Source organism: Sceloporus occidentalis, unplaced genomic scaffold, assembly GCF_023333645.1.
Source record: "Sceloporus occidentalis isolate IW3139 unplaced genomic scaffold, rSceOcc1.0.p SCAF_2, whole genome shotgun sequence".
NCBI classification, from domain to species: domain Eukaryota; kingdom Metazoa; phylum Chordata; class Lepidosauria; order Squamata; family Phrynosomatidae; genus Sceloporus; species Sceloporus occidentalis.
The window spans coordinates 202,092,539-202,119,239 of NW_028316982.1; the positions used below are offsets into that span (position 1 = coordinate 202,092,539).

The following is a 26,701-nucleotide window of genomic DNA, read 5'->3' on the forward strand; positions in this document are numbered from 1 at the left end:
ACATTGAATATTTATTATTATACAATACATAATTATTTCTATATATGGCCCATTCCGCACGGGCACCCTAGTACATACTCGGCATGTACTAGGGTTAGGAAGGAGCGTCCTTTCCGGATGCCTCTAACCCTAGTACATGCCGAGCGCGTACAAAATAATGGTGCCCATTCTACATGTGCGCCGCCATGTTGACGTAGCGGACGCTTAGCGTCCGCACATCTCAGCGCAGTAACGCCGCCGCAAGTGCACCATTGGCGCCTTGCGGCATCATTAGCACACTGCAAAAAGAAGCCGCTTTTTGCGGCTTCTTTTTGCTGCTCGGAGGAGTCGTGCAGTTTGGCCTCTCAGGCTCCTCCACACAGCAAATGAGGGCGCTTTGCAGACCGCCCTTTTGGGAAGTCTGTAAAGCGCCCATATTGCTTACATTCTATTACAATTTGTCTAACTATCTTTAATATCCCACCTCACAGTGCTCCCCTTCCCTGGAGCCATTTTCACCCTAATATTCCATCCAAATTCTCAATTCCTCTTGTGGAGGTAATCTTCCATCTTTTTTCTCAATACTTTCTCAATAAATTCCTTCCAAATTCCATCAAAATCACTTCTTTTCCATAATCCCTTTTTTTACTTTCACCTTGCATGTCGATTTATCATTAATCGCTCTTTATACCAGTCCTCCAATTCTAGTTATTTTCGTTTTCCAACATCTTGCTGTAATTAGTCTCGCCGCTGTAATCAAATTTGTTACCAATTTTTTTCCTTTTTTTCCCCATTTCTCTGAGTTACATAATGATAATAATACTATATTTGGATTTCTATCTACAGTGCGCCCGCGCCATACGCGGGCGCGCCATACACTGACTTGAGTGTATGTGCTCAAGCTGCGGTGCGCGCACGGGGCGGAAGGTCCCATTCAATTGAATGGGCACGCGCACCCGTTGCGCCCTGCGTGCGCCCGCGCCGCCGCGCAAGAGCCCCATTGTTTCCAATGGGGCTCGAGCATAGGCGGAATTCGCCTTACGCGGAGGGATCCGGAACGGATCCCCCGCGTAAGGCGAGGACGCACTGTATTTTTATATTGATAATACTTTCTATTTCTATTACCACTTTTCCCCAAAATTTTTGTACATATTTACATTGCCACCACATATGCATACATGACCCTATTTCTTGACAAGCTCTCCAGCAATTTTTTGAGTTATTCTGATCAATATTATGTAATCTCACTGGCATCAAATACCATTTCCAACTTAATTTGTAATAATTTTTCTTAATCCGTACCGATAAATTTTTCAAGTGTCTTTGGACCGTTCTGCGCGTACTAGGGCTAGAAAGGGGTGTCACTTCCTGACGCCCCTAACCCTAATACGGACCAAGTCCGTACAAAATGGTGGTGCCCGTTCCACACGGGCGCCACCATCTTGACGTAGCCAACGCGCTGCGTCCGCACGTCACATAGCGCATATGACGCAGCGAGTGCGCCATTGGCGCCTCACGACGTCATAAGAGTGCCGCAAAGAGAAGCACCATTTTGGGGCTTCTTTTTGCTCCATGAGGGAGTCGCACAGTTTGGTTGCTGCGGCCCCTCGCAGAGCAACTGGCAGCGCCGGCAGACCGCTGCTTTTAGGCGGTCTGTAACGCTCCTTTGTTCCCAAATGTATCTCATTCCTTATCACTTATTTTACATCCTAATTCTTCTTCCCATATTCCTCTCAAAATATTTTCCTTTATTTCCCCTCCTTTATTTTCCATCAACATTTTATAGATTTTACTAATCATTCCTTTCAAGTTCTCATTTTTCTCCATTTCTCTTCCTTTCTGAATTGTTCAAATTGTGTATACCTTTTCCTTTCTATATTCCTTTTCCTCCAATTTTTAATCCACTGTTCTATTTGCATACAATGAAACCATGAGATTTTTATTCCCGTAAGTTTTTCCTTTATACTCTCTTTCTCTATCCTTACATCCACCCAATTTTCTATTCTATCTATTTTCCTTTCTTTTAACTCCTTATCTAACAATCCTCTCAAGTTCTTTGGAAATTTCTTTTACATTATTATTGGTGTTATTATTGAATCTTCAATCATTAACCCTTTTTTTTTAATATTTACTCCATATTACCAATATATTTTTCTTAAGTGAATTTCCAATTGTTTTAATTTCTTTCTTAGTGAACTCCCTAAAATATTCCATATTATCATATCTACTTCCTCTGTATCTAATTTTAATCATTCTAAATCTGTCACACTTAACATACCTTCTATCACATTTCTCAGTTGATTAGCCTCATAATAGCCTCTTATATTGGGAAGGTCCAACCCTCCCTCTTTTTGTGGTTTATACCAAAGTTGTTTGTATAGTCTAGTTCTTTTCCCTCCATTACATATATTCAGTAATTGTTGCCATTTATTCAGTTCGGTTTCCGACACTTTTAATGGTAGCATTCTAAATAAAAAAATAATTTTGGTAATACTTTCATCTCAATTAATGCTATTGTTCCAAACCATGATAGCTGAATAGTAACTTTCTGCTGCTTGTTCAACCAGAAAACTTACCTTGAGCATTTCTGTTTAATGACAGGCCTTGGTGGAGTCTTCTTTTTTATTTTTTGTTCAAACTATGAGGCAAAAAATTACCTTGAGATTACTTTCTTAGAATTGTTAATGTGAATGAGACATAACTCCACCACTGGATCAATACATAACAACACACTTCAGCAAGATATTACCAAGTATCCAGTAAAGGCTGAGAGGCTTTACTGAGACTCTTAAAAGGTTTGTTTACACCCAAACCAAATTTTACAGCAATTAATGGTCTACCTTCTCTTTCCACAATATCACCTTTGCTACTAGATTTCCAAAATTTCATGGAAACAATGCTTGCCAATTAAGATATGCTAGAGCATGAAAACAACAGCTTATTTTACTACCTTCCACTCCAAAAGAAAATCTGGCCTAGGATCTAACATAAGGTGCAATTTTGCAGCCTGCCACCTGTTGTCAAACTGGTAACTAAACACTAAAATTAATGCTGAAGAATGCTGGGAGTTGCAGTCTAGCACCTTCTGGAAAGCTTCCTGATTCCCAGCCCTGACAAGCTGTTGAGAATGTAATCTTAAAGGCTCTCTTATTGTAAAGTGAATGCAGCTATAATTTTTACTCCCTTCCCACCAACTGCTTCCTTCTTTGGAGGAAATTCCATTTCCTGCCCTAATTTCTGTTAAATGTTATATTGGCACCAGTATTTAACACTGAACCAGAAAGAGCCTCGAGAGGAAGAGTACAAATTTGATCATTTCTTATTCATAACTGGCATTATATGCACATTAACTGCTGTTTTAAGCTTTCCTAAAACTGTCTCTGTAACAGCAAACAACCTTATGGATACAGGTGAAACCTATTTACTGTAAAATATAGGCTATGCAAATTCCCCTAAAATTATGTCCCACTGAACTCAGCTGCCACAGTATATGTGCACCGTCAGTGACCGTGTGTAGCTTGAAATTTCATACAAACGACATTAATGCTCAAATTATAGGTGCTCTTGAAACTTTTAAATGTCAGTATTGAGTAACACACTGGTTGGGTTTTATCTTTAAAAATGGTAATGGGAATTAATTCTTACCTCACATTTGACAAAACCAGAAGCACCAACAATTACTATTTTAGAAATGAGTCCTTCACAATCTGGAGTAAAGCATAGCTCTCGAAGAATATCCTGTGGGTGTCAACAGAAAATGCGCCTGAATTTTGGGTGGGTGTCAACAGAAAATGCATTTGTATTGACAGAAAATGGACCTGAACTGCACTGCACAATTTTTCATTTTATTTAAAACTAATTGAATTTAAGTACAGTGCACCCTTGCCTTATGCAGGGGATCCGTTCCGCCCCCCCCTGTGTAAGGCAAGTTCCGCGTATGCCCGAGCCCCATTGGAAATAATGGGGCTTGTGCACACGGTGTGTGCGCCATTTCCTATATGGCATGAGGCTTTCAGCTTAAGCTGAAAGCTGTATAAGGGGCACCCACACTGTATTTTACAAATGGCCAAATATCACATATGTATCAGTGTTCTGAATCATTTTTCCAGTCATGTGTTGAATATCCTGTCTGTTATAACTGCATCTTAGTGTTTTATCAATGGCTTTAGACCCTGCGTTGGAAGACATAATACACTTGATTAATTCCTGATTTAGGTTGCATCCATAGTCCAGAAATAATGCAGCTTGACACCACTTTAACTGCCATAGCCCAGTGCTAGGGAATTCTGGGAAATGCAGTTTTGTGAGACATTTAGCCTTCTTTGTCAGAGAGCTCTGGAACAACAAACTGCAAATCCCAGAATTACATAGGATGGAGCCATGATTCAAGAGAAATCAGTGGAATAAGCCATTCATTTGCAGTTCAAATCTTTATTTACTCATAAAACCCATTAAGTCAATTATTTTTATTTCACTATATGAACCAAATTTTCTTCCTCTCCCATATTTTCAATCCACACAGGATTGGAAACTGAAAGCGATCAGCCATGTCTCACTAATTGGAAGACTAGAGAGTTCATACAAGTCACAGGACCATTGAATTAGTGGGACTTGTGAAGTCAATACTTACACTAGAAAATTTTTATACATGACTGAAGATTAGAAGCAATAGCAGCTGAGCTTGAATGTAATGTGAAACCATAAATACTGGCTTAATACTGGTTTATTTCAGCATATATAGCCACAATATCAGGTTCAGCTACACCATCCTGATTTACATATCCTCTTACAGAAAGGGAAACAAACAGGTTGTATGTACAAGCACCCTGCTTGCTTATATAATGGTTTTCTCCTGGGTTAGCATGAGTCTAAACACAACCAGCGCCCCCCGCCCCAAATCTGAGAGGGTAAAAAAATTAAGATTTATGAAATATTTATTTCCCTAGTTATTCAGAGCACAATACTAATGGCTGCATTTTCAAAGATCCCTAAATCAGGTGTGGGTAACTACAGAAGGACCTAGGGCCACTTTTCTGCCCCTGGAATCTCAGTGGGTGGCAGCAAGCACCACAACTAGTGAAAATTACTACTACTACTACTACTACTACTAATAATAATAATAATAATATAAAACCAGAGGTGATTGTTCACTTCTGGTTTTCATTTCTAGAACTGGAGGCTCTGTAACGTAATTAAGGACAAAATCCACCACCCCATGAGCCTTCCTAGAGTGGTTTTTTTGGGGATGGATTGGGCATTCAGGGACATAAGAAATTGGGGATGGGAGGCAGCAAGTAGTCCACAGCTCACACTTTGCTCACATGCATCTTAGATATTTGCTCACTTATACTAGCAAACATCCACTTAAATTCAGGCTTATAGACCTTATTTGTTTTTGAAGTAAAAATAATAGAGAGAATATATAGCTGTAGAACAATCAACTTAAACAGCTGAATTAACAATAGCTATTAAACCTATTAGACTTTGGTCCTCAAGTCTGGCATCAATGAAGAGAGCATCAAATGGGGAAGAATGATGAAAGCGAGAACTCCTCTGCCAATGAACCGGTCATTTGCCTGTTACATCTGTTGAAGAGTAACACCAGAAATATCACACCAATGCACTACTCCATGCCCTTAAATACCTTGTCATTTTTATCACTGTATCTTGTTGCTTTCTGCTTCTTCCAACAGCTTACATGAAACTCCACTATGCATTGTTCACAGCAGGCAACACGTATAAAACCCTGAGATTTGGAAATCAGAGATGTATTATGATAGTAACAGTAAAATACTATTTTATACTTAGTGATATTCAAAACAAGTTTTCCACAGGCATTTTGTGAAAAAGCCAACATAAATAATACAGGTTTTCAGATACTGTTCAACATCCCTTCATAGTTACCTTGAAATCTGGGTCACTAAAATAGATTTTGATTTTATGCGCTTGACAATTCTGATAGCGACAAACTGCATCTGCATTTGGAGGAAACTTGCATTCTTCAATACAATCTTGCAATATAACCTATAAACCAGAAACTCAATGATGAATACAGACACTTTCCCCACGTAGCTTGAAATAATTCTAGTCAAGAAAAATTCATCAAAAGCATCCATTGATATATTCTCTCCCCCAATGAAAGCATGTTGGTTGTACTTTTAATGGTACACATTTTTAGCCATTTGGATTCTATAAACTGTACAATTATTTTGTGCACATTTTATTTTTCTGAACCATCCATCCAGTAAGCTCTGCAAATAGGCCAGTTTTTGAGGTAAGGACAGGTTGCTTACCTGTAACAGTATTTCTTCGAGTGGTCATCTGCGAATACATACAAATGGGTTTTACTGCGCCTGCGCAGTGCTGCTCGGAAACTTCTGGAATCACTGGGCAAAGTTTACTTTGCAACATATAGAAACTTTTTGGCGGTAACTCCGCCCACCCGTTATAAGGCCCCTGCCTTCCCACTCTTTTCCCCAGTTCCGCAATTTTTCCGCCAAGCAGGCGATGGAAAGAGCCAATCAGAGCAGGACACTGAGGGGATGGACGGGTGGGATTTGTATGTATTCGCAGATGACCACTCGAAGAAATACTGTTACAGGTAAGCAACCTGTCCTTCTTCTTCGTGGTCTCTGCGAATCATACAAATGGGTTTAGACTGACAAGCTTAGGTATGCGGCGGAGGGAGTGTGCTGAGACCAAAGCTATGGTAAACCAAAGGTATATTTATTACAACAATAAACACCTTGAACCATAAAAGGAGTCAGTCTTTTTGTTACTGCACAACCCCAACATAGCAACAACATTGCTAAACCTGAGAAGGGGAGATAAGGTCGTGCAAGACCCATCCCATTGAATTGTGCAAACCAACATTCAACAGAATGTAAACGCAAAGGCATTATATACATAAATGCTGAAACACAACCATCAGTAGTGCAATCAATGCAACCCTGAAACCAACACAGCCCTCCCGAAAGCTGCGTCTCGGATGGCTCTGGTGTCCAACCTATAATGCTTAATAAAAGTCAGAGGTTGGGACCAGACAGCAGCCTTGCAGACATCCTCCAAGGAAATCCCCGACAGGAATGCAGAGGATGCTGACATTGCCCTTGTAGAATGGGACCGAACCCTGCCAGGAAGAGGTTTACCCAACAGTTCATAGCAGAGGTGGATGGTACCGGCCACCCATTTGGAAAACCTTTGTGCAGACACAGGCAACCCTTTTTTCGGTTCCGAGTAGCATTGGAAAAGTCTCTCGGACCGACTGGAGGCAGCAGTTCTGTCCAGGTAAAATGCCAGCGCTCTCCTGACATCAAGAGAGTGCAGGCTCCGCTCCGCATCCAAAGTCGGAGTGGAAGCGAGGGTCGGCAACACAATGTCCTGGCAGATGTGTAAAGCAGACACAACTTTAGGCAAGAAAGTAATGTCTGTCCGCAGGACCACCTTGTCCTTGTGAAACCTCAGGAAGGGCTGGTCCCTCCGCAAGACACAAAGTTCGCCCGCACGGCGTGCAGAGGTGATGTCCACAAGAAAGGCGGTTTTCCAAGTCAGTAGTCTCAAGTCCGCCGTGGCCATCGGTTCAAAGGGCTTGGATTGGAGTGCGGACAGTACCACCTCCAAGCTCCAAGCCGGCGCCGGTACCGACACAGGAGGATGCAAATTGGCACATCCCTTCAGGAACCCCTTCACCAAGGGATCCCTAAAAAAGGAAGCCCTCCCCCCGAATTGGTACTTGGCACAAATGGCAGACAAATAGCACTTGATGGATGCGAGGCACAACCCCTCATCCAAAAGCGCCATCAAAAACTCCAGCACCACTGGAGTGGACACCTGCGCAGGAGACAAGCCCTTCCGATCAAGGAAGAGGCTAAACCTCTTCCATTTCAGGGCGTAGGACCGCTGGGTGGAAGGTTTTCTCGCAGCCAGGATCACCGCCCTCACCGCCTCCGGCAGGGCAGCTAGGGCTGTATCCTCCAGGCCACCAGCGGCAGGCTCCCGATGTCCGGGTGGAGAATCCGTCCGTCCTGGATCGACAGCAGGTCTGGGCGGGGATCGAGGCGGAGAAAGCATCTCCTGGAGCGGTGGAGAAGGGACGCGAACCAGGGCTGTCTCGGCCACCACGGGGTAATCAGGATCGCATGCGAACGATCCGTTGTCATCTTGGACACCACCCTGATGATGAGAGGGAACGGAGGAAAGGCGTAGAGGAGCTCTCCCGTCCAAAGGAAGGCGAAGGCGTCTCCGAGGGATCCGTCCATTCGTCTCCTGGAGCAGAACTGGGGACAGTGGCTGTTCCATCTGGTCGCGAAGAGGTCGATCCGGGGAGTTCCCCACCGGTCGAAGAGGTCGCTGACCGTCTCGGGATGGAGCCTCCACTCGTGGCACACCGATGGGGATCTGCTGAGGCGATCTGCCAACTCGTTGTCCTCCCCGGGGAGATGAATCGCCTGGAGGAGGACCTGCCTTTGGATGCACCAGTCCCAGATGCGAAGAGTGAGGTCGAGCAGGGTCCTGGACCTGGTGCCTCCTTGCTTGTTGATGTAGTACATCACAGTGGTGTTGTCCGTCCTCAGGAGGACCACCTTTCCTGCGACAGCGGATTCGAATGACCTTAGTGCCTTTTCCACTGCCAGCATCTCCAGAGCGTTGATGTGGAGAAGCTTGTCCTGGGCAGACCACTTGTCCTTGACGACCAGGTCGAGCAGGTGGGCGCCCCATCACTCCAGGGAAGCATCTGTTGTCAGAGTCAGTTGGGGCTGAGGCTGATGGAAAGGCATCCCGGTGCACACGTTGCGGCAGTCCAACCACAATCTTAGGGAAGCGGCTACCGCTCTCGGTACCGTGATCCACTTGGACGGGGGGTCCTCCATCGGGGAGAAGACCGAGAGGAACCAGGACTGAAGAGGTCGAAGGCGAAGTCTTGACCAGGGTGTGACGAACGTCGTTGATGCCATGTGGCCCAGGGCGACTTGAACATCCCTGGCCCTCACCCTTCTGTGGGAGATGCAAGGCCTGAGCGACGCCGTCAAGGCTTGGAAACGGTCTGGAGGGAGAAAGGCGGAACATCTTTCGGAGTCGAGGATGGCCCCGATGAACTTGACCTGCCTGGTCGGTGTGAAGTGGGACTTCTTCCGGTTGATGACCAGCCCAAGGGAGTCCAAGAGGTGCAAGGCGAAAGAGACTGCCTCCTGCAGTTCGTGTCGGGATTCGGCGGCAAACAGCCAGTCGTCCAGATATGGGAAAACCATGAAGCCCTTCTGATGAAGGTATGCCACCACCGGTGCCATGCACTTCGTGAAGACTCTCGGTGCCGTGGCCAAACCGAAAGGGAGCACGTTGTAGTGGTATGAGGTGAAGCCGACGGCGAAGGCGAGGAATCTTCGGTGGGACTCCCGGATCCCAATGTGGAAGTAGGCGTCTTTTAGGTCGACGGTCGCGAACCACAGGCCCTGGTGAAGCAAAGGCAGAATGGAAGCCAAGGTTACCATTTGGAAGCGACGGTACTCAAGGAACAAATTCAATTGCCTCAAGTCCAGGATGGGCCTGATGCCACCATCCACCTTCGGTACCGTGAAGTACCTGGAGAAAAAGGCCCTGGAATATTGGTCGGGCGGTAAAGGGGAGATTGCCCCCTTTTCAAGCAAGGTGCGCACTTCGTCGAGAAGGGTGTCCGAGGGGAGGGTGGACATGAAGGCTCCGGTTGGAGGGAGCTCTTGGAACTCGAGGGCATATCCCCTACGGACGATGTTGAGAACCCACGAGTTCGATGTTATCGAGGCCCAGGTGTTAACAAAGGGCCTCAAAATGTCCAAAAAGAAGAGGTGAGGAGGGGAGACGAAGCGCGCTGCGTCCCTTCAGGTTCTCTTCTTCCCCTGGTCGGTGTCCTGCCGGCGGGACTTTCGGTACCGAGGCAGGAAGTTGCGACGGCCAGAGGAGGAGGAAGACTGTGAGGGGTAGCGACGTCTCTCAGAGCCCTGTTGTTGAGGCTGCCGATCTTGAGGGAAGGTCCCCTGGGACTGACCTTGTTGCTGCCACGGGCGCTGCCGCTTCCGAAATGGCGAGACGGATGCGGAGGACATCCCATGCTTCTTCGCCGCCGCCTTCATCCTGAACTTCCTGTTCAGGCGGTCGTCGGTTTCGGCATGGAAGAGCCCAGTCCCGTCGAGCGGCATGTCCTCGATGGCCGCCTTGACGCTAGGGTTAAGGTCCGAGGCCCTTAACCAGGCATGTCGTCGGAGTGCCATCGAAGCTGACATGGCCCTTCCCACACAGTCTGCCATGTTCCTGGAGGCAGTGATGAGCCAACTCCCAATGGAGTGGGCCTCGTCCCTGACCTCGACCAGCTGTCTCTGGACGTTGTCCGGGATGTCCGGTATGAGAGGGGAGATCCGCTCCATAAGAGTCTGTATATAGGCCCCCATGCAGGCGTTGTAGTTGATGGCCTTCACCGCAAGGGCCGCTGCAGAGTAGGCCTTCTTGGCCAGGCCAACCACCTTCTTCGCCTCCCGGTCTACGGGGGAGGTCGCCTGCTTCGGGGCGAAGCTGTGCTGGGCTCCCTCCACAATTGCCGAGTTCGGCTTGGGGTGATCGGCCAACCAGGTGCAGCTTGCCGGGGCGACCCTGTAGAGGGACTCAACCTTGCGGGAGGAGCCGGACAGGGAGGCCGGGGAGTCCCAGGACCTCCGGACTATGGTCTCCAAGGACGGAAGCAAGGGAATGCAGGGTGGTGTGGGCACCCGTCCGTGCACTCGACGCTCCACCGGGTCGCGGGCATCGTCTTCCGGGAAGGAGAGCTCGATGTCGAGAGCCCTGGCCATCTTCACGACGTGCTCACTGAAGGAACGCACATCATCGGATGGTGAAGAGGGTTCCGGGTGGTGCATCCTCTGTGGGGAAGCAGACGCCGAGAGGTCATCCTCGTCCGAGGGAACGTCGGATGGAGGCGGAAGCTCGTCCTCAGAATCCGTGTCAGAGGTGAGAGGAATGTCCGGAACCCTGACCTGGGATCTTGGCCGAATTGGGATGGGGCCTGCCGAGGACTGAGAGCGCCGGCGGGGTGACGATGGAGGCTTCTCCATAACCGAGACACTCGGGATCGACCGGGCAGACGTGCCCTCCCGTGGATCAGTAGGGCGAGGGTTGAGCCTTGTAAACTCCTTGAAGGCCACATCCCTCGGAACGGACATAAAGTACCGGCCCGTCTCGGAGTCGAAGAACAGGTCCGGGGCTTCGTGGCTACGGACCTCGTCTCCGTCTTCCTCATCCTCGGAGTGGGGGAACAGCGGGGGCAGTTCCCCAGGAGGGGAGGAGGGAGCGGCGCCTTCCACCTCGTGGACGAAGTCCATGGTGGGTTGAGCTGGCGTGTCCAGCACCGGGACCGTTTGCATCTCAGGAGCAGAATCCGGACCGGGAAGAACTGCAGGGGCGCGGGCCTTCTTCGAGGAGGAGCGCTTCTTGTCTCTAGGCTCAGAGGGCAAGTCCGACCCAGCATGCTCCTTAGGCCGCTTGGACCTCTTGGGCGCAGGGTCCCGATCAGCTTCCTTGTGGTGCCTCTTCTTCCCCGATCTCGGGGTCTCTTCCGGTGGGAAGAAGGGGTTCTCAGGAAGGTCCAAGAGGACGGCAGGACCCGACGAGGAGGGCTTTGGGGACCTAGCCCTATCAGCCGTCGGTCCAGAGGACGAAGCCGGCTCCCTCGGCTTGGAGGCGTGTCGGGATGCCTTGGACGCCTTGGAGAATGAAGGCGAAGCGAGCCGGACCTCCGCCTCAGTCCGTTCCCTCGCGTGCGAGCCGTCCGGTTTCCTCCCGGATTTCGGTTTCGGCTCGAGACCCTCAGTCCCCGATGACTTATGGGGGCGCTTGGAGGGTTCGTCGGTGGCACTGGGCGGTTTGGAGCCACGGGCCACATCGGAGGTGGTGGGAGCCACTGTCCCGGCCGGGACAGACACCACGCTGGACACGCTGGCCCTGACAGACGTCACACTGGACACGCTGGCCCTGGAGGATGACGCGGGCGGCGCAGAAGGCGGAAGGGATGACGAGCGGGGACCTCCCTCCTGTACCTTGCCCAGGGTGATGGCCGAAGTGAGCCGGAACTCACGATTTTTCCGGGCCTGCGCCGAGAGGGACTTGCAAAGCGGGCAAGTCTTGGCATCATGGTCCTTGCCGAGGCACAACAGGCAAGAGGAGTGCGGATACTGGACGGGCACCTTGCCCCCACAAACGTCGCACTTCTTGAAAGGTGCAGGCATTCTGAAGTCGACAAGCCAGAGGAGAATACAAAGCGAGGTCAACAGTCCAAAAGTCCGAAGTTACCAGGGGTGGGAGATCAAAGAGTGGTCAAAAACGGTCCGAGGTCTAAGTGATTCCAAGAGCTAGAGAAGCGAGCGAAGTTCCTTCAAGCAGCTAGCGCGGCGGAAAAAAGGAACTGGGGAAAAGAGCGGGAAGGCAGGGGCCTTATAATGGGTGGGCGGAGTTACCGCCAAAAAGTTTCTATATGTTGCAAAGTAAACTTTGCCCAGTGATTCCAGAAGTTTCCGAGCAGCACTACGCAGGCGCAGTAAAACCCATTTGTATGATTCGCAGAGACCACGAAGAAGGTTAATTTCTTTCAAGAAGTCTTTGGAGGTGCAAAAAGGCTAATTTCACTGAGACTATTGAATACAATTATATTCTTTTGCATCCCTAGATTTAGGGCCTCTTGATTTTGAACATAACCACCTGATAGCAACCCTGGCCCAATGAGGGAAAGGTAAGATATAAGTTAAATGAAAAAAATAAACTCAACCTTAACCTAATGAACTGTGCTATGTACATAGAAAGTCCCTTACAACATATAGGACTGCCTTTCTGCTAACACGTAAGACTACTGGTCTCCTCCCCTGCTTTCTGTTTCCCTGCAGGTCATCTGCTTGAGCAAAGGGTCCCTATGTTTTATAGTATTTCACGTTATCTTCTTCAAGCTGTAGAGTGGAAGGAAAAACAGATATGTCCACCCTCATCTTCTATTATGTAGTGGAGGAAAAGGGCATCTTAGGTTTGGTGTTATTTTAGTAATAGTTCACACGTTTCATGAAGTCTTAAGACAGTAAGAGCATCTACCATACATTTCTTAAATCACATTACTATTATATAAAGCCAACCTCAGGATTTACAGTGAAGCATGAAGGACAATAACCTAAATATTGTGGTGTTCTAGACCAGTTAAACTAATATCGCAATAGCAGTAATGTGACACTTTGAAAACTAACAGTTTTATTAAAGCATGATGTTTTGTGGATTGCAATCCACTTCCTGAAATGCATGGATTTCCAGGCCTTTCCAGATTAACCATCCCGGCCCAGGTTCCCTGACTCCCTCATTCCTCCCGTGGCCCCATCTTAGTGATGGTTGAGGATCAACAGAGGGATATCAGGGTTTTTTAGTTTTTAATTGTTGTTTTTATGCATTGATATTGTGTTTTAATATGTTATACTGTTTAATACTGTCTTAAGGGAGGGAGGGATAAAGTGTTTTTAATTGTCATATTTTATATTTTACTGTTGTTAACCGCCCGGATTGGTTTGCCAGAGGGCGGTATTCAAATAATAATAATAATAATAATAATAATAATAATAATAATACAGTGGTGCCTCGGGTTACGAAATTAATTCGTTCCGCTGTCAATTTCGTAACCCGAAAGGCTTTCGCAAGCCGAATCCCCATAGGCGCTAATGGGGAAAAGCCGCGATTCCGTGTGAAATCGCGCAGAAAAGCACCAAAAGTTTTTTCGTAACCCGAAAAAACTTTCTTAACCCGGAACAATAATTTCCTATGGGTTTTTTTCGTATCCTGAAAATTTCGTAACCTGGGTATTTCGTATCCCGAGGTACCACTGTAATTATTATTATTATTACCAAGCACAGGTATATATGCAGTGTACACAGTTATGAGTGGTACCAGACTCAAACTGGATTCAGAAAATAAAAGTTGTACAATTAGCATTGGTTTTAAACAATTAACAAAAACATCCAGACAATATGTTAGCCAGGTAACATATCCTATTTGTTACCCAATATAATGTGTGCTCCTCAGTTTGTTACATTTGTAGTCAATTCAGGATTGGTTTTAAATCACAATCTTTTATTGCATCTAGAGATTTTATATATATATAAAAGGAGAGGCCATGGATGCTTAGAGAAGATGGGGAAGGAAAGTAGGCCATCCCTACAGAGGGGAAAGTAGTCAGTCAAGAAGTAAGGGTCTCTTATACTGCTTTACAGCTGTGACTTGCCTAACAACATTATACTGTAAGCTTACTTGGCTCTCATACTGAGAGGAGACCAAATAAAGAAACAATTAAATAATCAGTCACTCTAATTCTGTTCAGTTTCTTACATAGAAATATTCATTCTACATGCCTCCTGGCAGCTGAGTTAGTAAAATCTTGTATTAAAAAGCATGACTCCTTCCAAAAAAGCTCACTCTCTCTCACATACACACACTTCCCAAAACTTCCAAATTTGGAAAAACTGAAATGTTGTCTTCAAAACATTTTTATCTCCCCAATGTTTTAATTTTCCCCAGGCCTTTACATAGCAAGACAGCATTCATGCTTACTTGTAATTTCTCAGTCCTTGTCTCTTCAATAACTATTGAAGTTGTAGGCCACGTCAATACACCAGGAACCATTTTATGATGAACCATGGTCTTTGATTTCATAAACTGCTCTAGAGCATCTGAAAACCTACAGTGTATACAGAAAAAACATATCACATGTCATATTCTAGTTATCCAAGTGTCCTTAGTTTAATATTTTGGAATATAGTGCAGCTGGCTTATCATTCTCACTCTCCTTGCACTGCCATGCAAAACAGTATGAAAATGGGAAATGTGTCTTTCTAGTACGGGGAAAATAAAGACTACTCTAGAAAGTAATGTATCAGTTTTTTGGACTATAAGGCCATGTTCTAGAAGAGTTTATTCCTATGAACTCTTCTAGAAATGGCCTCATAGCCCAAAAACCCACAAAAAACTATGAATGCCAGCCATGAAAGCCTTTGACTTCTTAATGGGTCAGTGACAGAAAAGAACAGGTTGCATACCTGTAACTGGTTATTTGAGTGGTCATCTGTGGACTTACACAACTAGGTGTTCCTGTGCCAGTGCAGTGCATATTCAGAACCTTCTAGAATATCTTGTCAAATTTTTGGAAGTAGCTCTACACACCTTCGCCTTCAACCTGTGTTCAGGCTCATTTACCTCAGTTTTCAACGATGCCAAGTGGCAGCACCCAAGGTAGTACTATTTCAGACAACCACCGAGGGCAGGATGGATGGGTTTGTATGAGTTCACATGAACAGTCAAAGAACCACAGTTACAGCTAGGCAACCTATTCTTCTTTGTCATGGTTTCTGTGACTCACACAACTGGGAGACTAGCAAGCTAATCACACAAGGAGGCAGGAGAAACATGGTAAAATATAACCAGTTAACAATCAACCAATAACTTTATTAAGCATGAGAGAACAGCACCCTCACTTGGTCTGAGTCCTACAATAGACTGGGTCATTGGACTCCTGCTGGTCATCTGTAATTCGAAGGCATCTGCCATCCTCAAACTCATATTTGGCCAGGTACTGTGAAGGCAATTGCTCAAGGGAACATCCAAAGAGGCAGTATCTGACCCCACTTCAGTACGCGCTGGAAAAAGAGACCATCTCAGAGGACTTCCTAATAGGTTCTCAAAGAATGACTGGCATCTCGATTGGTGGGGGACGCTCCTGTGGGGCCTCTCATGGAGTCTCCTCTTGAGGAGCTTCACTTGTCATAGGAGCAGTTCTTGAATTCAATGTTGTTGAATTCAATGATGCTGTTGCGGCTGGTTTGTCAAGGGCTCTGCACTTGAATGATGAGGATACGTTGGGGCAGAGTGGAGAATAACCAAGCAAGTTGGTGCTGAGACTGCTCAATGCTTGTGTTGATGAGCAGCATGGTTAAAAAAAACATCATAAAGACAGCCTGAATCCACATAGTACTTAACATGATGCCTATCATAGAAATCCTCCCTTGTAGAATGGTAATTGGGGGATAGTTGTCTGTCACGAGAGAAGTCATGTCTGTCAATACACCAGTCCCTCAAAACATCACAATACCGAGATCCATGTCAGGATCTTGTAGATGAAACTGACCTCTCTGTTCACCAGGGTGGGCAATCAAGAGAAAGACAGTGAGTAGTGGACAATATTCTGGCATGCCTGGCTCGTCCCGTTCAAGGGGTTCAGGCAAGACATGAAGCAACGATATTAACTGAACCAGAGAAAGAGAATGGTAGGATCGATATGTTCATGATGCAGTAACTTCAAAATCTCTCCTTCAGAATCAGACCCAACTTGTACCTGTGCAATCGGCAGAGATTCTGCAGGGGAGGAAGGGAGTGTGGCTGAAGAAGCAGCCACTGGCATGGATTCTTCAAGTAGGGTAGTCTGGCAACAAATGACACTTTGGGGCTTGTACGTCCATGTGTTTAGAGAGTGTTTCCTTTTCTACATTGGTTTTAGAGGAAAGGATTCAGGCAAGCAGTGACTAGGAGTCGCTGGCACAGGAAGAGGTACTCCCTGCACGTGCTCCTACACCCAGAGAAATATGTTCCAGTGTCGAGCGTAATCCCACAGAGGTGGATTCAGTTGATGGTTTCAAGGTTCTAGTGTGGGCACAGACATTCAAATCTGAAGCAGATGACTTATGTTTTTCTTGGCCTTAGTCAGGATCTCCATTTCAGCTGATTGTTTGCAAGTTGACTAGCTGATAGCTGAGCACCAAAGCTGATCAAGATGGTAGATACTGTAGCTGTCAGCAGTTGAGGTTTCAAAGTCTGCTCATAAAGCAGGGCTTTAAGACAAGACTCCGTTATTATGCACTTGGAGGGCAATCACTGTACATGTTATGTGACTCTATAAGGTACAGGGAACAGTGCAAATGGCAGTCCTTCTCTGGCAATTTAGCTCCACAATCTAGAAATGCTTGAAGAAAGAAGAGGATGCATAACAACAGACTGAGTCCGTTAGCTACAAGCAGCACCGGGAAGCCAAACAGAGGTCAAAAGCAGTCCAAGTCATCACCGTAAAAAAGTATGAACCGAAAGGAAAACCAGAATAATAATAAAAAACACGGCCAAAAGTTCAATAACGGATAAACAGTACTGAGAAAATAATGCTACATGCAGCTCACATGGCAGACAAAAGGAACTGAAGTAAATATGTGGGAACAATGTAGTTGGAGCTAAGGGTGGGCGAAGCTATCACCAAAAAAACTGCCTAGCTATTCTAGAAGGTTCTAAATATGCACTATGCAGGTGTAGGAATAGTCAGCTGTGTGAGTCACAAAGACTACAAAAAATCACTTGGTAGAACAGCCAGGCCAGGCAAGAGTAGAACAAGTGAGTTTAGAAACACTTTCCATCACTGTACTGAAAATGCAAGCCACTGATCTAACATTATTTCTTCCACAAGCAAATACAGAAAAGGCAGCTTGACTGCAAATGATCCCCAAGTACAAAGAACAGTACATGAATCAGCACCAAGCCATCAGACACAGTGCTAACTAGCACATTTTTTTTCTTGACTGAAGACCACTGACAGGTTTCTAAATCTCTCACTAAACACCTAATTTGTTATTTAGATATCAAATATGCATATGTGAAGTTATAAGAAGAAGAAAAACAGTAAGTAGATATCCCCCACCCTGAAACAGCAGCTCTGGTAGAAAATGAAATTAGCAACTGAACTTTTTGCCCTAAGATTTTAATCACATGAAACAGTTTTCTCCTCCCAAAAATCTAATTGTTTTTCAGTCTCTACCTCTACCTCTCTTAAGAATGTCACATTAAACATGGAACACTAGTGAAATTCAGCAGGTACAAGTACAAGATAGAAAAGGAAGGCTTTTAGTAAAGCAATTCCCTGGCCTTGATAATGAAAATTAGCTCCATTTTAACAAGCAGCACACCACTCACCTATTTTGTCTTAAATATACTTTTCCGATTCCATAGTGTGCTAAGCAGTCAAATCTCAGTTTCTGATACTGCTCAATTATGTTATTGAAATGGCCTTTGGCCTTGGTTAGTTCCTTTAAAAAACATAACATAGTGTAAGATCCTTTGAACACGCATACTCACACAAAACAGCAAACAACGTACCATTAAGGATAAATGTGAGGACACAAAAATTGGTGCATAGGTTTAAACCGTGGAATAGAAGCATATAGGGAAGAACCACAGCTGGAGAAGGGGGGGGGGGCAGAGATTTGTTTGCTGCTTTTATTGCACCAGCTAGTACAGAAACCAATGTTCAGATTTAAAAGTGGGTTGTCTCAAGAAATAGTGCAGCAGACACAGCAGTTCCAGTTCTAAAAGAAATTTTGTCATCTATATGTATCTCTTGTGTGGTTTTCTAATCAGTTTCTTTTATACTGTATGAAAATAAGGAACTGAATCACAGATTTGTGATGAACATTCAAACCATCCATGAGAATAAATTGAATATGATAAAAATGAATTCCAAAGGATGAGAAGTCCACATTTCAACATAAAATTTATTTTTAACTGAAAAATGGGTTGCTTTTACATCAGAGAAAGAGAGCCCCATGGATGTGCCTAGTAGTCTCCCCTTCCTTTACGCGGAGGATCTGTTTCAGAAACACACACACACACACACAGTAAAGGGAATTCTGCCCCATTTAAATGAATGGGGTTTGTGCATGCACACCACGGACACACACGCCATTACTCCTTATGGGGCGTGCCGCCCTTTTCCCCAGCACAGCTTTCAGCATGTACATACACATTTGCTGAAATGCAGTCATAGAGGGAAAATGCTGCAGCGACCTTTTCAAGCATCCTCCCACAGTATGTTTTCTTTTTTAAATACAATGAAGTTTAAGAACAATTTCTTGATTGCTGGTAAGAAAAGCAGATTAAACTGATGCTAAATGTACTATATCAGCAGACTTTGTTTTGTGGTATACTGTAAATATCTAAAAAGGAGCTTATCTGTAAAGGAACTAAACTGAATTCTGAAAATTTCTCAGCCTCATTATTTTAAAATGACTCCACCTTATACTAAGTATGATACATCATTGGTCACATTTCATACCATCTCATACAATCCAAGAACTTTTAAGATTAGTAAAAATAGCCATATAAAAATATTTGAAGAACTGCAAAGCTGACCTGAAGATGTATCATTGAGACTAATTTCCATGACATCTTGAAGTACCCTAAACTTTCAACTCCTCAAAAACCTGATTTTTAAATGAACTTTCTATTCCACATAGAAAAATGATCAAATTGCAGGATAAAAATTTTAAGAAAAATCATTGGTAAGGTTTCTGACAGTTTTTTTTTTTTTTTTTTTTGGCCAAATTTTAATGCAGATATAAATCAACATTTTAAAAGCTGCAAGCAGTTTCTTATGAAAAGGGTTTGTGCAATTTATTCCAAAATTGACAAAAATAAAGGCATTAGCAAAACGTAGTAAAACAAGAGTTGCTAAAATATGTTCATAACAGCTTCACACAGAACATGGGGCAAGTTTTTAAATACATTTTCAATGTGTATTATTTTTAAAATGAGCTAATAAACACATCATTTATTCAATTCAACTCTCTATACTAGTTTAAGACTTGGGTTCATCACCCCCCCTCCCCGAAACAGTACAGGAGCTGTGGTAAACATACAAAAGGAAAGAGTACAAGAGGTATCCACAATGAGTGTTTCCAAATAAATTCATTACATTTCCCACTGTAACCCCAACCAGCATGGCCAAAAGAACCAACTATTTTAAAGTAACAGATACTAGCATCTCAGGAGTCTTATTGTCCATAGGAACAAAGTTAGGAACATCATAGGTACTAGCCTGGTATGTAAGACAGAATGAGCCATTTGGCACTAAGTGCTCTTTTGAGCTTCAGACCCAGTGAAGTTGGGTGGGAGATGTAGTTCAATATACCTGGATGGCAGCCCACTGGAGAAGTGAATGTATAACAGTCATGTTTTATATATGTGATGAGGATCATGTCTCTTCAAAAGAAGCAAAAACAACACCTATCTATTCTTTAGATTTTGAACATTTGCCCACTAACACAAGCACTAGAATATTATTTAGAACTGCATACTAGGAGAACAGGTGTCACATTTTTTCAGACTCTGTACCTTCAGATCACTTCACTTTGTGTGACTCCAACATTCATTATTTTAGAATGAAGATATGAGCGCTTGCTCAAATCAGAGAAGAAAGTAAAAGCAAGACCCACATTTGCATGCAATCACAGAACTGTAGTCTCAAAATGTGCAAACCATTAAAGAAAAAACAATGAAACAAAAATTGGTATATCATTTCAGTCATGATACTTTGCTGCATATGGTTTAGAAGGGAATTCTAACTGTCAACATCAACACTAATTTAAAGATTTTAGAAATTATGCTGTGCACTACCTTAATTGAAATTTGAATATTGTGAAACGTAAAAGCTTGATGTCTTACCTCAGGTTGCCCTATTCCAATAAGAGCTGTGGCATATCCATAGATGATTACAACATAATCAACAACAGCAAGATTCAGTTGCTGCAACAAGTTTTTAAAAAGTTGAAAACTGTTATTTCTCCTTGAACATTACATTTTCAAGAAAAAACATAAAAGTTGAAACTACATACATAATATAATAAATATAATATACTGTTATATAATATATAGTTTACACACACACTTCTGTGTTCCCTTTTAAGGCTAAAGCAGACTGGAAAATGTAAAACAAGAAAATCAACTGAATTAAAAGATAATATCAAAATTCATGGTAACAAGAAAAAACTAGGTTACTGAACCAGTTGTAAAGTTAACAGTAGCAAATTAAAATCAAAATTTAAAAATATGACCAAACTTTAGCTAATTAGCTGAAAGCTGATGCAACTTAGACTTTAAAGTCCACTTAAATAGAGGAGAGGAGGCAAGGAAGGCAGGCACACATTTCACAAAAAAGAATACAGTGGGCCTCCCTATCCATGGGCTCTGGATCTATGGATCCAATAATAAAAAAAAATTAAATGCTGTGTTTAAAAAAATACGCATAAAAACAGTGTGGCATGTTTCATCTTTCCCCCACCCCACCCAATGACCTCAGAAGACGACCATGGCGGAAGCTGTTCTGCGATGCTCCCCTGCTAAGGGTGAATAAGCTGCTGAAGTGAAGCTAGTCAAGGCAGGAAGGGAGGCTAGGGAAGTAACACCACTGGACATGTGAGCCTCAGCCTCCATCCCCATCCTAACATAAACTTCTTTCTCTGCCTCTCCCCCCCACCCTTACAAAGACAGTAGCGGCTGCCTTCAATATGCACATGGGATAAATAGATTTCTCTTGGCATTGACAATGGCCTTTGCATGGTGTCAACAGTAATTACCCCAGCTGCAGAACCTTCACACAGGAAACAGCATGAAGAATATGTAGCATGAAGGTGCCACAGTCAGGCTCCATGTCATTTGCATACTCTATCCACTGCTCCAGACATTTTTCTCCATGGCTAATATATATAAGTTACAAAGTATTTAGGGAACAGAATGGAACCCTAAGGCATGCCAAACGACATGAGGTACAACCAGAGTCCTCTTCCCAGCAGAACCTTCTGCACAGTGCTCCAGAAAACGCTGGAATCAGTGTAACATCTCATCCTCTGGTCCCACACTGGCCAGATGACACAGAGGTATATCACTTTTGATAGTAATGAAAATGACTATCTGCTTTATCACACTAGGGGGCAAACGGGATTTAAATGAGAGTTAAACTAGAGAAGCCTAGAAAATGCCTGATGCTTATCCACGACATTTCCTGGTTTTCTCTAGTTTAACTCTCGTTTAAATCCCATTTGCCCCCTAGTGTGATAAAGCAGTAAGAGGCTCAAGGAAAAGTTAATAGGCCTCTTATTCCCAGTCTATTCTCCAGTGTAACGTCAGAAGAACAAATGAGGCTGTTTGTGTTCCAAAATTTTATTTTCAGTTTCTGCCTGCTCACCTATATCTAAACTCCAAAAATGGTAAGACCCCTTGTCTTATAGATCATTTAAACCTTTTAGAAATGGAATCTTAGAAAATTATTTCAACTTTGTAATATACTATTATAAATTTGGAAGATATTTTGGAAATTTGGAAGATATTTTCCCATTATCTATCCAAAATATGTCTAGTAGAAGAGATTTCCAAAATACTGTATTTCTATTTTTTTCTGGCATTATCAATTATTTTGCCCAACTGACATGCTTCTGTAAAACCATATTCTATAAAGAATGTAATATTGTTCTTAAATCATAGAGTCCTTCCTATTACCTGTAGTTGGGATGAATCTAGATTATTCAATAAAAATGCAAAAGATTTTTCAGCACTGTGAAAACGTTGATCCATCAAAGATGTATATCCTTGTGTAATATGAGTCTTCAACATTTCCAAAGAAACTATTGCATCCACCTACAAAATCAATAAGAACAAGTATTGTCTTTGGTGTATCAAAACAACCTTTTAAATAGCAACAACCTGCTGCTCTCTAGATATTTTAGCCTACAACTCCCAGCAGACCCAATCAGTACAGCCCCAGCCAGAGCTTACAGTACTTGTAGATGAAAACATTTGGAGAGCATTAGGTTCTTAAAAGTTCGTAAGAATACAAATCAATGCTGCCTGAAGTTAATGTTTTATACTCTCTCTCTCTCTAGACGCACACACACACATATGTATGTATGTTCTGGTTTAATTCTAGAGCACAATAAAAAAACAAATAATTTGCAAAATCTCTAACCAATAGCACACCTTTGGAAAATATCATATATACCATAATATAACATACAAAATAACTGTCTGGGCCTCTATTCCAAATGCAACTGCTGTGGCCTCTAATAGAGAGAAGAGCATCCAGCATCTTCTGGACTTCCCTCACTTCCATCCCCTTTTCCTTGTGTGTCATGTCTTATTGAATTGCAAGCCTAAGGGCATGGAAGTTTCAAATTAACAACTTATAAGCCACTCAGGAAGTTTTATACTGTCACTAAGGGGCAGTATATAAGTGCTCTAAATAAATAAATAAATAAATAAATAAATAAATAAATAAATACAAACAACTGTAGCAAATGCCTTACATCTTTTTTGGCACTGCAATCAACTCCTTGCAGCACTAAGAACAGCACCTACAGAACTCCAGGAAATTAGCAAGCTTATGACACAGATATCTTAGCTGACTGCCCCAGACTGAATCCCTTCTCCCACAGAAACAATTTCAAACAAGCTACACAATTGTGCATGAAATATAGAATGAAATTCAAGAAATAGTGACAATATGATTCCCCCCCAAGCAAAGCAGCATTTATTATGCCAATTAGTGAGGGTTTTCCCCTCTTCAGTATGCATACTGTGGGAAGAAGGCATTAGACTCGAATGATTAGAGACCAAGAGGCCTCACATCCAAGACTGTGCCTCCTACAAATGATTACATTATGAAACAATAAACAAAACAATAATGAAATTTGTCTGGGAAAACCAGTGAAACACTGAAGAAGAAGAAGCAAGAATCCAAACAAGAGAAACTCCCTGTCATGACCATTTTATTTACCGCCACCAAGTTTCTTCGATGACAGCAGCTTGAACCTTTTCATCCCACCGCTTCCACTTAATTGTCACGATCACCTGTACTTTTAACACTACAGTCGGCCCTTCTTATACACGGATTTTTTTATACACGGATTCAAGCATAAACGGTTTGAAAATGTTCCAAAAAAGTATAAACTTACCTAGATGTTCCATTTTTTATTAGGGACACCATTTTGCTATGTCATTATATTTAATGGGACTTGAGCATACACGGATTTTGTTATACACGGGGGATCTTGGAACCAAACCCCAGCGTATAACAAGGGTCCACTGTATTTTTCATAGTAATGTGTGATCCTGCCACCTCTTTGTGACTGTCACTTTACCCCCAAAATATGTTTTGAATTATTAGTAGCATGGTAAGTGTTCAGGTTCCAGATGAGTCTTTCTTGAACAACAATAAAACTTTATTTAAACAATAGTTTTCGCAATATTTTACAGCGAACCTTTGTTATAGGCTGGGGTTTGTTTCCAAGATCCCCCGTGTATAACAAAATCCATGTATGCTCAAGTCCTATTAAATATGACATAGCAAAATGGTGCCCCTTATAAAAAATGGAAAATCAAGGTTTGACACTTTTTTGGAACATGTTCAAATCATGGATGCTTGAATCCATGTATAAAAAATCTGTGTATAAGAAGGGCCAACGGTACGTATTGAGCTGTTTTATACACTTGTTACTGTTATGGTTTCTGTTACACTCCTTCTCTCTAGATAAACTTGGTTACTTCCACTTAAAACTTGCACAATCTTTATGTTATATTCCCTTCTCAAACTTATCTCCACACTAGCCAAACAGGCTAACTAAATCCCACAGGATATCCCACTCCAGCAACCCCTCTCTCAGAGTTCTGGACATGTACTGGTAGGGAATTCCTCACTTTTGGACTCTACCTCTAACCGTCCCTGTCTCACACTGGAACCCTCACAACAACTGTCCCTCTCTGGACTTACTGTAACCCTCTCTGGACTTAACTCAGACCCTATCTGGCTCTCCCTCTCAGCAACAGCCCTATTTATCTTCTCCAGCCTTTACTGTGATTAACTGGCAACAGATCTCTTCCTATTGGTTCTTACTAGGCTGGCCCATCTCTGTCAGCTCTCCACACACCTTCCCCCTTAAAAAAAGCCATTGATACATTCAAACTCCTTTTAAGCTTGCACATGTCAGTGAGTACTGAAATGACGTACCAAAACAATGTATAATTCTTAAACATTTTACTTTTTTATACTTACTCTTTTATCTCAGAATCATTCATAACAATAAATAACATTTCATTTAGACTATCCATTTTCTATTCTAATATAGAACAGTTTCATCTTAGTTATATTTTCCATTGATCAACGATCATTATCAATTTATATATTCTTAAGTTTCTTTTGTAAAACAACAGCAAATTTGTATTTCTTATCCATTTGTATTTTTTATCCAATCTATATCTTTAATGTTTATTCTATTTTTCTACCATACTCTTCTTGGAAGTCTAACATCTTATTAACATTATAGATATAGACATGGCAATTATTTATTCTCAACACTTTAAATACCATATATCTTAAATTCAATTTTTTATATGCTCCTATTAAATTCATTACCAAACATATCCAATCTTCTAACCCCTCTCTCTTACTGGATTGAAGATTGATGGAGCCTTATCTTTAAACACTTTTCCACGTTCCCAGTATGGGTCTGAAAGTTTTTCCTCTCCCATTACACTAATGGCATATAACAATATACTTGTTTTCCAGTCTATTATCTCATTTACACCGTTGTCCTTCTCATGAATTTTTACTGGATCAGTTCTTCTGAATTCCAATGCATTTCTTTTCACCGGCTGAAGACTTAACACTTCATCTTGTAAAAAGTCTCTATTTCTTCTTGTCTCACCAGACCAGATTCTTTGGGCGTGTTGAGCGGCCTTTAAATCTTCTCCCGCGCACTGTAAAGCATCTCTCACAGATGACATCAAGTTCTCCATATAGGTCATCATGATCTCTAATTTTGTTTTCTCTGCTAGATCTCCTTTCTCGGTTGGTTGATGTCTTTTGTTGTCCAACCAATGATTACCTGTCTTCTTGTCATCATTGGTATGCTTGACAGCAAAATTCATAGATGCTAGCATGTCTTCTATATACATGACAACACGATCTAGCTCTTTCTTCTCTATTTTCACAAGAGACTTGCTTAAAGTACAATTCTGTGATTCGTATGCTTCTTCTGGGCTCAATTGTTGTTCAACCTCTTTTTGTGTTTTCTTGACCTTGTGCAGAGGTTTTTTCTTTAACCCTGAGGCTTTTTCCTCAGCTAATTTAAACCAAGGTTTTAATCTTTTAGGACACTTTTTCTTCTGGCTAAATTCTTTTCTTTTTTCAGCTCCTATTATCACAGCCAATTTTCTATCAGGCTCATTAGAAATATTATTATTTATGACTGCCACTTCTTTTTCCTCCTTATTTACTGTTTCTGCTTGCTCTCCTGAGTTTTTACTTTCTTCTTGTTTAATCTCTGCTTTTTCTTTTTGTCTGTGGCTCTTAGACTTTATATGGAGAAATTCAAGTCGGATAGAATTGTAATCCGCTTCCACACGGTAAAACTTTGTTTCCCATCTTTTTGCCTGTTCATTGGCCCTATGGCATATCCTCAGAAGTTCCTGATTTTCTTTGTCTTTAGAGTTCAGTGTGCTCTTCAGTCTGGCAATATCTGCATATAAATCTTTAGTTTTCAACTTTATGTTATCAAGTTCATTTAGACCTTTATTGAACTTTTGTAGCAGAATCTGATTTTCCTGTGTAAAATCACAAAATTGCTGTTGTAGCTTTTCGTTCTCTTTTATTAAGACCTCTTTTTCTGTATCTTTCTGAATTAACTTTTCATTTGCATCATCGAGCAAACCATGCAATCTCTTAATATCTTTTTCATATTTGTGTATTGTTTCAGCAGAATTTTTATAGGACTGTCTTAGCTCAGAAATTATAGACTCTAAATCTGAAATAGTCTTTTCTTTATTATCTAAACCTTCCTTCATAGTAACAATTATCTCTGTTTTCGCTTCCATAAGGCCTTCT

At 42.8% G+C, this 26,701-nt stretch overlaps 1 protein-coding gene across 1 annotated transcript in view; it reads right to left on the reverse strand.

Moving 5' to 3' along the window:
- TTC3 (tetratricopeptide repeat domain 3) overlaps positions 1-26,701 on the reverse strand; it is a 96,454-nt gene that overhangs the window by 37,138 nt on the left and 32,615 nt on the right. Inside the window, exons 17-24 of the mRNA XM_089508432.1 lie at positions 22,324-22,461; positions 20,494-20,574; positions 17,968-18,080; positions 14,575-14,701; positions 5,884-6,003; positions 5,624-5,725; positions 3,625-3,717; positions 2,556-2,617 (exon numbers count right to left, since the gene is read on the reverse strand). Coding sequence (XP_089364558.1) covers positions 2,556-2,617; positions 3,625-3,717; positions 5,624-5,725; positions 5,884-6,003; positions 14,575-14,701; positions 17,968-18,080; positions 20,494-20,574; positions 22,324-22,461 — 836 coding nt within the window. The remainder of the gene's footprint in view (positions 1-2,555; positions 2,618-3,624; positions 3,718-5,623; positions 5,726-5,883; positions 6,004-14,574; positions 14,702-17,967; positions 18,081-20,493; positions 20,575-22,323; positions 22,462-26,701) is intronic.